General features: G+C 43.9%; 1 protein-coding gene across 5 annotated transcripts in view; it reads left to right on the forward strand.

The window, feature by feature from the left end:
* YAP1 (Yes1 associated transcriptional regulator) overlaps positions 1 to 14,140 on the forward strand; it is a 202,615-nt gene that overhangs the window by 80,226 nt on the left and 108,249 nt on the right. For all 5 annotated transcript variants that reach the window (XM_078656999.1, XM_078657000.1, XM_078657002.1 and 2 more), the window contains exon 3: positions 942 to 1,057. In XM_078656999.1, the coding sequence (XP_078513125.1) occupies positions 942 to 1,057 (116 nt within the window). The remainder of the gene's footprint in view (positions 1 to 941; positions 1,058 to 14,140) is intronic.

A 14,140-nucleotide genomic window follows, 5' to 3' on the forward strand; every position in this document is an offset into this window, starting at 1 on the left:
TCCAAGCACTAATTTCTCAAATAGCTTTGTCATACCTGGTGTTGCAGGCAGGACACACTCTCCTAGTGCTTTAAAAAAAAAAGTTATAGCACTCATTTGCAATGCAATAAATCTAGCAACCTTCAAAATTAATTCTTTCTTGTGTGCCCCTGGAACTTCAAACGTAGGCAGCTAAATAAATAAACAAAATGATCACATTGAGAGCAAGCACTTTTTTGTACAAGCACACCGCATCTGCCCAATCAAAACATGTTCTACTGGCTCACAAAATGTGGGCGGAGCCAAACCCCCTCTCTAGTGATGACCACATAATTATCTGGCGACAGCTGCGCTGTCAAGTCAGCCCATAAAAAAGGTTTAAACTTATGAATGTATTGGGAACTATCCTTCTCTAGATACTATTGTTTAATCTATTGGCGCGCTATGAAATGAGCTTTAGAAACCAATCTTCTAGCCTCCATAATCATAACTACATCCCATGGAAATGCTTGCTCTCAAGTGAGATCTCTAATAAAGCCATTCACATAAAGGCAATGGTTAAAAACATATACAAACTTCCACAACCATCCTATGACTGAACAAATGACTCCATGTCTTGGCCAAGCTTTGCAGGGATGAAGTTTACGAAAGGAAGATTTGGTCATAACAAATTCAAAGTAGGCGTAGGCTCTGTGCCATTTGGCCCTCATCAGTTGTCGAATATGAGACTAGTGTAAATGTAGGCGATTACTAGTACCAATTACTGTGAAAATAGGTGACATGTAAGGTTACTCGATTTTGCCTCTAGACAACCAAGGTTTGAGTTTAAATGTGGCATAGTTGTACATATTAATTGCCTCAATCTTCTCCTGGTACTGTTGATTTTTAATATTTCTGCATCAAATAACAGTTTAGAGAAAAAAATCAAGATTGTGTGACACGTTGATTCTTTCTTTTTTTAGTCACATTGATCAGACTACAACGTGGCAGGACCCGAGAAAGGCCATGCTTTCACAGATGAATGTTACAGCCCCCACCAGCCCTGCAGTGCAGCAGAATCTTATGAATCCTACAACAGGTAAGCCAAACAACATATCCTTTTGGTACCAGAATGTTGTTTTGAGGATGGGGAGGGGAAAATGAATAAATATATATTTTGGTATTAAATGATGCAAATATATACAGTTTGCAATTTAGATCTATGGAAAGCAGTAGTGGACAATAATAATATTATATTGCATGGACCTGTTGATGTGGAGGATCAGTGGCTTTGTTTCCATGCTAAATGCAATGGTTCTTATCACTAGTTAAGCCTTTCTACCGTAACTGGATTTTATGATCTCTACAAAGGCAGAATATTTATGTAGAAGTTAAACTTTGTAGTAAAAAAAAACAGTCAAAATGAAGATTGAGGTCTAACTGAAAGCCACTCTAGTTCATTGAGGTCTTGATGTGTGCAGATTGTTTTTACCGAGAAAGTACATCACATTTTGATTCACCAATATCTTGATGATTATTTCTTTACAGCACCTCAGTATACTCTTAACAGGCTGCAAATCTTGCAAAATTCAGCAGCCATACTTCGGTTAAAAATAACAAAATATCAATCTGTTTCCTTAGCCATTAGAATTTACATTGGCTTCCAATCAGACAGAGATGCGCTTTCAAGCCTCCCTGTATTCCTTGCAAAGCACTACATGACTCAGGCCTGGCCTATCTACAGCATAGTTTAAGTGATATAAACCAGTCCGAATATTGCGTTCAGCTTTGGCTAAATTTATAGCTGTTTCCAGATTCTGACTGTCCACCTGGGGTGGACGGAGCTTTTTTCTGAGAACGGCAAAGGCCTGGAATGCCCTACCATCTGCAATCAAAAATACTCCTAACTTGCTGATTTTTAGGAAACCGCTAACAACCTGGCTTTTAACACTGGTCAATTCTATAGACATCTGTATTTCTTCGTCACTCTAACCAGCGCCAAGACACCTGCGGGTATTCGCACGCTTTACAAGACTCATTAACATATCATGTCTAAAGAGTTCTTTCTTGGACACAAAAACTGAGATTCTTTTTTAAAAAAAATCACAAAATGTATTGGCTTGGTTACATCATAACGTTCGAACTATGAAATCTGTTTAATCTCTTACATAGGTTCTCTTGAGTAATAAGTCTTAAATATACCCCTTCTGAATCGATATTAACTCTAAATGTTGAGTTCTGCGATTTATCATTGATGGCCAGATCCTGCAGGGTACATGGCCTTCAGTGTCACAGCTGTGCTGCCAGTCATTAGTTTGGTTTGTTGTTTCCAGCTTGCCCCTCTTTCCCTGTGCTACATCACTTTAACAGCATCTCAACAGGAAGTAACATCTCAGGCTTTCAGCCAAATCCATCTTTTAAAGAACCCTTGCTGGTGGACCTCATTTCCCAGCGTCCATCTTAACCAGAAGAATTCTCCAGATTTCCTAGGAAGTGATATCCCTGTTTTCCATCGGTCATTTCCTACCTGCCCCTACTTTAGGCAGCTCTTGAGGGCATCCCGAGCTAAAGGACAGCACCTATTTGGACCTAGACAAATGTATGACCTGAATTCCTGCTCCAGATTAACTAGCTTGATCATGTGTTCCCACTGTTCCCACACACCTATCCAAACACACTCACACCATTCACACACCTGTTACTCATCCACATATCACTTACTAGAATACACACCTGTACCACAGTGCAACACATACTACTCAATTGATGCTCAGTAATGCACACTCTGCAGTCATACACTCTAGACATCACCCAAAACAACCTGGATGCACACTTCATAACTTAAACCTGGTTCACATCCTCCTCCACGCACATCCTGGTACTCCTCATCATGATGGTTATAGAATGCAACACATACACAGTTCACTGAAACCAGGAGGGGGACGTAGACCTACATAGGATATCCTAGTCCTGTACTCTAAGCAACTCTACCACACCTAAGTCTTTCAATCTCGTCTGTGCCACTTTTCCCTCTGAACCTCCAAAACGGCCTCCTTTTATCTAATCTACCAACTGCCTGGGCCAAACAGGGACTTCTGGAAGAAATCTCAGTCCTCTCTGCATTCACCCAGCTGAGCCACCCCACACTCCTCAAGACTTCACCCGCAAATCCAACATGGAATGTAGTAAAGAGGCCTTCTACACAAATCTCAACATACTCTATATAAAACAACTTACCAATAACCCAACCCACTCCAGAGGCAACCCTGGAGTTCATCCTAGGAGCATCACCTAGCATCCATTACCTTCCACCTGTAGTCCCGTACTAGATTCAGTACTTAGTAACCCACTTCAATATCTCTAAAACATACCAGCGTGAGCATCAATAACTGGAAAAAGGGGAAAATTACCTTCCACCCATTCATCAAAGACTCTATCTGGAAAAAAATCCCAAATCTTTCCAACCTGAAAGAACACTTCCAGCTCACCAAAGATGTCATTACTCTTCCCGTAATATAGAACATCACTATGAGAACTAATGCCTCCGCTCATCCTCCCGTCTCCCCCTCCACACTTTGCACTCCCGTACCGTCCCCCGCACATTTATTCTCAGAGCACCCCTCCTCCCCCAATGGCAGCCCACACAACATGACTCTCTCTCCGACTTCCGCCCCCCCCACACTTAGCACTCCCGCCACGCCTAGCCTGCACCCCTCCTTCAACCTCCCACCCCCCTCGCTCACTCCTCAATATCCCACCTCCTCCCCCACAACAGCCAGCCTTCACATCGCCCCCATTTTCCCTTCCCCCCCCTAGCACGGATGCGCTTCCCAATAACACCTATCCTCTCGCTAACACCCCCAACACCTTCATCAGCTCCGCCTCTCCACCCGGACTGCCCCCTGTCAACGTATTCGCCGGTTCAGCGCCAGTTCCCCCCCCCCCAACACCGCGCCCATCATCACCTTGGACATTATTATGTCCACCCTCCTCCAATTGAAAGAAGAATTACACTCCATTAAAGAGTGGCTCTTCACACACCCCAGACAACCCCTCCCATCACCACCCTTACCACACCTAACACCACTTCCCCCTCACCTCCTACTCGCCCTACCACACAACACTCCACACACCGGACCTCTATCCCCCCTCGCAATACCAACAATCGCAATAACAATTGCAATCACATTACTACCAAGCGCAATACTCCTCCTTCTACACCTAACAACACTTCCTCCTCACCTCCTACTCGCCTCATCACACATCTTTCCCCACATTGGACTTCTACCCCCTCTTGCAATACCACCAATCGCCCCAGACGCACTACCAACACGATCTCTGACCATGACGTACACACCCTTCTCCACTCTTACGACCCGGCTCCCCAAAAGCCACTAGCTACCAACAACATGTCCATCCCAACGATTATATCTAACCCCCTCAGGCACCAAAAGGATAACAGAGGCGCTGTCCCCAACAACCTCACTAATGTACCCCTCATTATAGAATCGTCCTCCACCCTTTGCACCCCTAGCCTTAAATGCATACTTCTCAACTGCAGATCGGCCCAAAGACATTCCACGGAGGTCGCCGACCTCATCATGTCCCTGGAACCGGACCTAGCCATTCTGACTGAAACATGGCTGTCTGATTCCTCTACACCTATACTGGATATCCTAGTCCCCCCCAACTACTGTATCATTAGACTTGACAGGGCCAAAAAGACAGGCGGTGGAATTGCCTGCATCTACAGAAGCAACCTCTAAGTCTCCAAAGTGGCCGTCCCCTCTCTAACTTCCTGTGAATACCTCTGCCTCGATATCATCAGCGAAAGCAAACCGGTATGCTCACTACACATTATATACCACCCACCTGGGGACAATCTCTCCTTCGTCCAACAACTCATGGATACAATATCAGCCAACTCAGGACGGCAGCACACCCAAATTTTCCTTGGCGACTACAATCTCCACTGGAATGACAGCAGTGACACAGTGGTAAACAGCCTCAAAAGCTTTCTCAACGCACTTGATCTCAACCAAATATGCAATAGCCCGACACATAAGAGAGGTTCTACCCTTGACCTTATCATCTCCAAAGAGGGCGCTATTCAACTGGAGTCAATCCAACCTTGTGACTGGTCTGATCATCATATTGTCTCCTTCCTCATCAAGGAAAAAATCAGACTTAACCCATTTCAACCCCCTAAGCACAAAGTGTGGAAAAGAGACTTGAAGAAACTCAACCCAAACTCCTTACCGCCTAACAGCTGCAATCTCCTACTTCCCCCTCCCGGCGTTACGGACGTTCAACTTCTGACTGACTACTATCTCAATACTATGTCCACAATAATCAATGAGGCGGCGCCCATGCAACTGAAAAGAGTCTCGTCCAAGAAGACTTCCAACCCATGGTATGACGGAAGCCTCAATGAGGATAGACGGGCCATGCGAATGGCAGAGCGCACCTGGAGGTCAGCCCCTTCTGCAGTGCACCTAAAAAGTCTAAAGATACAGAGAAACGCCTACTTCAGGAAAATAAAACGCTCAAAAAGAGACTTCTTCAGCCTCCAGCTCGCCCAAGCTAAAAACCGTCCAAGAAAACTGTTTGAGTTAGTCAGAACACAATCCAAAGAGCAACCCCAGACACTCAGCTCCATGGACGTTACTCCCTCCTGCGAAGACTTCTCTGCCTTCTTTATCCAAAAAACTGAGAGAATAAGAAGCGATCTCCTCAATGACGCTATCCTGTACTGCAACCCCCGACACACAGCAGTGCCTCAACCAAAGAACAATGCTACTTGGTCATCCTTTGGCACCTACTCCGAAGAAGAAATTGGCAGACTGCTCTGCACCTTGAAACCATCCAATCACCTCTCTGACCCCCTTCCTGCTAACGCTGTAAAAGACTTTTCCCCTTGGCTTCTCCCACTCTGGTCTAAGATTATCAATAGCTCTCTTCAACAAGGATCCATCCCCAACACCCTCAAAGTAGGGCAAGTCACACCGCTACTAAAAAAAACAACAGCAGACCCCACTGATCTAAACAATTACCGCCCTATTACAAACATTCCCACTCTCGCTAAACTGTTGGAAAAATGCGTACAGCTACAACTGACTAAACACATAGATAAGTTTGATCTCCTAAACGCTCATCAGTCAGGCTTCCGAGCAGGGCACAGTACCGAAACTGCCATGACTCACATAGTGGACGATGCCCTCCAAATCCTAGACCAAAACAATACCTGCCTCCTCATCCTTCTGGATCTCTCCTCAGCATTCGATACAGTTAAACATGAGAACTTACTCGAACTGTTAAACACAAGAATGGGCATATCTGGGACTGTTCTAAAGTGGTTCACCTCATTTCTACACAACCGGACACAAAGAATCAAAAGCAACAACCTGCTGTCCTCTCCGGTACCTGTATTGCTAGGCGTCCCTCAAGGATCCTCCCTCTCCCCAACACTGTTCAACCTAGTTATGGAACCTCTCACTACGTTGCTACAGGCATCTAATGTGCACTTTCACATGTATGCCGACGACACCCAACTTTATCTCAAAATACAATCTCCCAAGGACATCATGCTTCTGAACACCATGATCAGAAACACCCAATCCTGGCTTGCTGAGAATCACCTCAAACTCAATGCTCTGAAGACCGAGTTCCTCCTGATCTCACCTCCCGCTAAAATATCCACGGCTCAAACATGGCTTAAGCACTTAACGTCTCTAAATGTACAGCCCATCGTAGTAGACTCAGCAAAATCTTTAGGCATAACACTTGACACCAATCTCAACATGCAGCAGCACATCAGCAAGTCAACCAAAGGAGCGAACTTCCAAATCAATACCCTGAGAAAACTTAAACCCTTCCTTCCTGCCAAAGACTTCCAAACTGCAGTACAATCTATAGTCATCCCACACATAGAATACGGTAGCACCACCCTCTGCGGGCTCCCCCTAACTACAACGGCACCCCTAAGAGCGTCCCTTAACGCCGCAGCGAGACTCTTCACCGGCTCAAAAAAACACTCGCATATCTCCCCGGACTTTAAATCACTGAACTGGCTACCTTTTGAAGCCAGAATACATCTGAAAATCGCATGCATGACACACATGGCTGTTCACCTGAATTCACCCGCCTACCTCACTCAAAAGCTGACAATTTCGGGTGGCTCCCGAACTACTAGAAGCACAAACAATCTTTTGCTGAAACCTCGAAGATTTCGGAAGGAAAAAACTTATAAACGCTCCTTTTCAGGAATGGCACCCAGGATCTGGAACTCACTCCCTCCTGAAACAAGGCTCATCTCCTCCAACACACTTTTTAAGAAAGAAGTTAAAGCGATCCTCATGGCAAAATACACATGATCTACTATTCCGTATCACTCATGAATCTGCTCTGTAAGACCTGCCCGACCCCCCTGGTCTATTGTACCACCCGTATTATCGAATTACTTGACTGTATACGCTCACTCTTTGTATTTTGTTATAATGTTTGACGCACCTGTTTGACTATGTAGATTGTTATATTGTTGAAGCACCTGGTTGACTTTGCACATTTTACCCACTCCACCTCAACGATCCCTACTTCTCTACTACTGTCGCACCTGTGGGACTATACATCCTGCACACACCCACCTCAACTTTGCCCACCTTTAAACTCTAAATATTTTAAACACGCCTAAGCAAGTATATGCTCCTTATTATTGTACTTTATACTATTGACGCAATTGTTTGTCTATGCACAGTGTACCGACACTACCTCACCTGTGACCTACCTCATGTCCTTTGACCTACCTATGTAACTAGCACCTTGTACCTAACTACCTCATATATTACTTTGTATATACGCTTTATTTCTTTGTATTTTTATCCCCATGCCCTTGTAAAGCGCTCTGATATCTGCAAAGATCTTGTTCGCGCTATATAAAACTTTCAAAATAAAATAAATAAATAAATGCTGAACTCTATTCTCTACTGAAAACCTGATCTGCCAAGCCAAATCGCTCAGCACCCTGGTACACTCGAGTGCTTCACAAAAATAAATGTCCCATGCAACACAGGAAAAAAAAATGGTAAAGAACAAAACTCCTGCATCACTTTACCCTCCTCAAAGCACTCTGCACGAATTACCAATCCCTCGTCACAGCTAAAAGCGTCTTATTACAAAAACACAATTAGTGAGGCAACCAATAGCAGCAAATCCCTCTTCAAGACTTTCAAACTCTACAGCCAGCCTTTCCCAGAAATGCAATCGACCTCTTCTTCCTTCAATTCAATCTCGCACATGGATTTCAACGAGATCATTAACTTTCTCAAGGCATCCTCTTATGAAGGTGACTCCCCTCCTTCCATGATCACATCACTTCGGGGAGAGACTCTTGCACTCCTCATTGTGAAAGCCTCCCTATACTAAGGAAAATTACCAGATGCCCAAAAGACGGGTCATATCCTTCACCCTGGTAAAGAAACCATGTCTGGACCCAGAGAACCATACCAGTTTTCACCCTATTACATGCCTTCTATTCATAGGGAAAACCATCAAAAAAGCAGTCAACACCCAGCTTCAGGAGCACATCAGCAAGGATAATCTTCCACAGGAACTATTAATCAGGCTTCAGACCAAGCTGCAGCACTGAGACTGGCACACTTCAGTTAGTCGAAGAAGCCTTTCTCCTCCACTACAGGAACGACCCCTGTATTCAGATTCTGCTTTACACTCTTCAGCCTTAAACACAGTGGACCACCCTGCTCTGATTAACACAAAGAACACACAAATGTGATCTTCAGACATTCTTGCTATGGTTTACATCTTCACCAACCAGTACCAGCTCGTGCAGGTAGAGCCACGTGATCAGACATGCGCTGCATCGTGCCGAGCACCCAAGAGCCACACCCTTTCTCTGATCATTTTTAACTTCTTCATGGAATCAATCTATCAAATCCACTCTTTCTGACTGTGGAAAAATACTGAGACTAAAATCCCAAAGAGTGAATTTACTCTTGTTTGCCAAAAGCACCAAACAACCTCAGATTGGCAACTGGCTTTCCAACCTAATCCTACTAACTCCATCCTATCTAATAGTTGTCTCAAAATCTTTGGAATTCACCCTTGACACCACCCTTTCATTAATGCAATACATTACAAGAAAGGCCAAGTGAGCTTGGTTGCTCTCCCTCGTGAAGAAAGCCAAGTTTTTTTCTTCTGAAAGATGACTTCAGAACAGCCAATTTTTTCCAGGAAAATTTTTGGTAGGACCTGGTTTTTTCCTGTTTCCCAGATCGTTCAAAGACTTCCAAGGCTCACTCGTGGGTATGGTTGTGTATGTAGCAACTGTGCATGAATTCTTTTTGGAATCCTTGTAGTTCATTGATGTCACAGGTGTCTCTGTATGCTTCACTGTAGGATATGTATGTTTTGTGAAATATAAATCTATTTAACTGTGGGTTCTGAGACTAATTCACTCCCAGACTTATTTGGTCCGCAAGGTGGATTTTGTTTATTTCTGGAGAACTATATTACTGGGGTGTATGAATTTGTTTGGTAAACATACTCCTCATTTGACCTGGCGAATCTTCTTTCAGGTTTCTCCCCCATTACCTATATTGGTGTATGCATCCATTGAGTTGAATTGAATTTACATTTTTGGTAATGCTTGGTGTTGAGTTGTCATAGCACCTTAGTGTTGTGTGATGTCTCTTGGATAGTAGTCCCCCCTCATTTTTGTGAGTTTTGTTCTAGGGGTTTTCACAGATTATTAGTCATCAAATTGGTATCAAATGTTCTCTTTTTAGAGCCTGATTTAATAGAGCTCACTTGTACTGGACTTTTTCCTGGCAGAATTTACAGAGGTGGGTAGAATTTTTTCCGAAATACTCTATCCTGTAGCGGTCTTGAATTTTGAAATATTTTTTCTGCCTCTTTGTATGGTAGAATTCTGATTTTTGTTTTCATACTTGAGAATTTTGAGAATTTTTATTGAACACATGATAATTTTATTTACCTAGATGTAGTATTGTTAACTCTCTTTTGGAAATGCTGTATTAAAGGTAGATATGAGATTTGTTTCATTTACCACCGGTAGGTTTGTTTCCGAAATTGCTTCTGAGCAGACTGACTCTATCTGGAGCCTGTCTCTAGAAAAAAAAAGATCTCTCATCCTTACTTTTATTTTCATCCACTGTGTTGCTGAAGGAAGGTGTTTATTCTAAAATAAGATGAAGATTCTTTTGAGAAATTAACGATTTCTGTATTTGATCTTTGGTATTGATGGAGGAAGGACATATACTGACTGGCTTTGTGTAATATTGCTTTGACAAATATAGGTATCCGTTTTACAATTTAAAGTTACCTGTACCTTTTCTGAGTTTACGTTTTTGAGTTTGCATGCCATTGATGAAATCTTATAGTTATATTTTGGTTCTACAAGTGTCTTGCTGTCCGTTGTTATGCTATTGTTTTTGATATCTTCGGGGAGCAAGGAGTTCTTCCAATGTTTTGCTAATTATTTCATCCTTTTCTATGACGAGTACCCTTTAGTCCATCAAGAATTTAGTCCTTATACTGCAACAGAGCTTTTGAGATGGAAGTGAAAAAGTGTGATTTGCGATGGATAGATTTTAAAGTGTTAAATTTTCTAAGATACTACAAGTGCACAAGAACATTTAAATATCCGCCGTTCTCTCACTAGCACACACCCCACACATACACAAAAGTAGAGTGGGGGGCCAGTGCCTCCTCTTACCTGGCCCCAAAAACCCTGAAACGCCCTCCTGCAACACATCAGAGCCTCTGCTTCCACGTATAGACTTTCACAAGAAGCTAAAGACCCGGCTTTTCGAGTAAGCCCTCCAGTGCTGACCTCACACACTGGCTATAGAGCGCCTGGATACTCTCATGGGTGATTAGCATGCTATAAAATCATACTCTCATGGGTGATTAACGTGCTATAAAATCACAGATAACCTGAGGGGATGAATGACTCGCATGTTATCCTGGCACAAGGGGCCTGTGTTCTTCACCCCCAGGCACCCACCCCGCTTTTGTCTCAAAACCCTGCGCCATAGGCGTGCTCACCCATGACGATGTATACTTCTACTACTGTATAGGAGTGCGGTCAGAGTGCGTTTTCTCTGACTCGTATCATCAATTTAGAGGAGATGCCCAGTGGTTGCCCTGGTTTTGGCCATTGCTATTGCTTGTTATCGGTATGGTGTGACTCCTTTGTGACACTCATTGAATGTACAGACGTACATGGCTTGACTGATTGTATAACCTGATGCCAAAACGTTTTTTAAAAAAACGCCAATCACAAAAAAATAATCAAATGAATGCTGAAATATTGTAATAGACTGTTAAACAGATTACCTGTGAAATATGCGATTGAGAAATGGTGAACACCGCACTATGTGACTGTGCTGTCTACAGGGCTAAAGAAATCTACCTGCCTCTCGAAGACTTTGCATTGGCTTTTTATACCAGAATGAAAAACTTAAGATTGCCTGCCTTTGCCTTGAATAGGATTTCTCCAAGATACATGGAGAAGACAATTTACACTGGATCCTGCTGGCAAGAAAAATGATCTGTTCACAAATATAAACGTAACTGTGCCACTGCATGAAGCTAACTCCCAATAGAGCTGCAACAGGAACAGATAAATCTTGCTCTTAAAGTACTTTGAAAGGATCACTGACGCAGCTAATTGTCTGTAATGAGAAGTTTTTTATTTAGTAACGCAGCATATATAAAGCTTCATGAATAACTATGTGAACTTCGCTACATCGAAGAAAAAGTGAAGGATACAAAGCAGGAGCAGCATTGTAAGCATCTCACTTATGTATAATAATCGTGGCACAGGTCAACACACGAGTGCAATTCTCCCTCGCAGATAGTGAGCAGGTACATCACAGGAAAGCAGAAACACAGGCTTCCTTGCCCCAGATCATGTTTAAGTTAAAGTGGATCAGCAGTAACACCAGACCAGTGAGAAGTGTATAGGGGAGATAAAAAGAGAAGCAAAAAGATGTTGCGTCCACTGTACACTGTAGACTTCGCTGGTAAGGCCTCAGTAGGAGCACTGTGCTAAGCTTTGTAGAGAAATCTGAATAATGACCAGTTTGTGGAGCTTGACTTGAAGTACTTTTCCTTCATTTAAAGGCCACCACTGACTTATTTGTGCATTTTCTGGCTACCTCATCTTGTGGTACTGTTTCTAGTTCTTGGGAGTTCATGTGAAGCATTGTGTGGCATTCAGGAGACCTCACCTGCTCCCCCTGTCCTGGGGAGGATATTTCACACATTCTGTCTAGTTCTGGAGATTACATGCAGAAGTGTTCAGTTCTGGTAGCCGTAGCTTGGAGTATAGTGCCCAGGTCTTAGCACTAATGCTGCATCCACTACTGCCAGAACTAGGGTATACTTTCCGCAACCGGTGGCCTCAGTGATAATGTTACCTGTGCTAAGGCTACATGGGGTTATGTGCTGTTTTGAATGCTTCAGCTGCATCTTTGTGCCAAGTACTCAAAGCCTTATCTAAATTTGTATCTAGTTTTCAATAGCTTGCTTGAAGTATGGCTACCACTTCTAACAGCCCCCTCTGATGCACTGTGTCCAGTTCCGAAAGGATAATTTGAAGCATTAGGAAAATCAATTAGTGGGTCAGTGGGTGAATGGTTTTGTTTGCAGAGGTGTGGATGTACAAATTGATGGCTGCATGGATGGATCAGTGGGGGGACAAGAGATGGCATGTGAGTGAGATGGTAAATGTCTCCAGCAAGTGTGAGGGTGTATTGAGGAGAGCATGCTGGTCAGATTGGGGTGTGCTGTGATAGTGTCATAGTCTATCTGAATGTAGTGGTGCATCGGATTATGTGGTTTGTGTATGTTGGATTGTGTGCATTCACGATGGTCGGTTTTGGTTGTGAGAATACCATATGATGGGGGTGCAAGTAAAGGTGTATGATATCAAATGTTTGGTGTGTGGCTGTTTCAATAGGGTTTATGATTCTGTGATTATAAGGATGTATGCCAGTGATTGAGTGTGATGTCCCATCAGTAGAAAAAAGCTAATGTCGCATTTAAAACCATACGTCTTCTGAAAATTAGTTGTAGAAATGGATGGTTTCTATAATGCTATAATGCATCTTTCTTAAGTTGGCACTTTCGATCTTTCTCTGCCTCTGGGAGTATAATACTTGGACTTGGTGTTGTGATGCTACTGACCGGTATAGCAGCATCCAGTGTTGTATCCTGGTAATGGCAATCAGAAACCCGATCTGTTTGGCAGCATGTGGCCCAGAATGTCCATTGTCCTGGTTAGAGTGCCCTACCACTACCCTTTCCCCTTGGATGTGGAACATACTTGTCCAAGTGATAGTTAAATTATAAATACAGGACACACGGTCCTGCAGGGTGGTAGTGCTACGATCCGGGCTATAAACCGAGCAGGAAGTGCAGAAAGCTGTGAGACCTGAATTTTGCCATTTCGCAGGCTCAAATAGCCAGCCTAACTAGCTGGTCGGGTACCTTGGTTGGCTGCCGGCTCAGCTTGCTTTCTTGCAAGTCCAGATATACTTACTGTAAAGCAGGTGCAGGAGAGAATGTGACAACCGTTCTCCGGCTTACTTATGTACCCTAAAAGCAGGTTATTTTGCAGTTAAAGGATGGTCTTCCAGACAGGCAGGAAGGTTACAGGGCTGCAAATCACTTTCGTGCCTTTGGTGCCCTATTCTTACTCCACTGCGCGAGGTTGACGGAGCAGAGCACGGAGCAGAGCACGGAGGAGGAGAACGCGGCGTGCAGTATTGCGGCAAACCTGCTCACCCGACCGACCTTGTCTCGGTAGTTCAACTTGACTTGGTCCGCCGCCGCACCGCCATTAAACCACAGAGGCTCCTCTAATCACAATCATAAGGGAAGCAAGGTGAGCCATCCCTCTACACGCTCCCGCCCCCCCCCCCCCCTCACCGCAGACTGCAGAGAAACGTGAGCAAACGTGGAGGGGGGGTGGGTGAACACAGGCAGTGAGGCTCAAGGAACATTAATTTACCGACACAGCTATGCCCCTGCTCTAACTAGCCAAGTCCTCAAATGAACCCAATAAATCACTCCGGGAGAGAGGATCGCCCTTTGCTTGCGGGCCCGCTGATCCTTGCTTGCTTGCGGGGACCGCTCGACG

Source organism: Lissotriton helveticus, chromosome 8, assembly GCF_964261635.1.
Source record: "Lissotriton helveticus chromosome 8, aLisHel1.1, whole genome shotgun sequence".
Classification (NCBI taxonomy): Eukaryota; Metazoa; Chordata; class Amphibia; order Caudata; family Salamandridae; genus Lissotriton; species Lissotriton helveticus.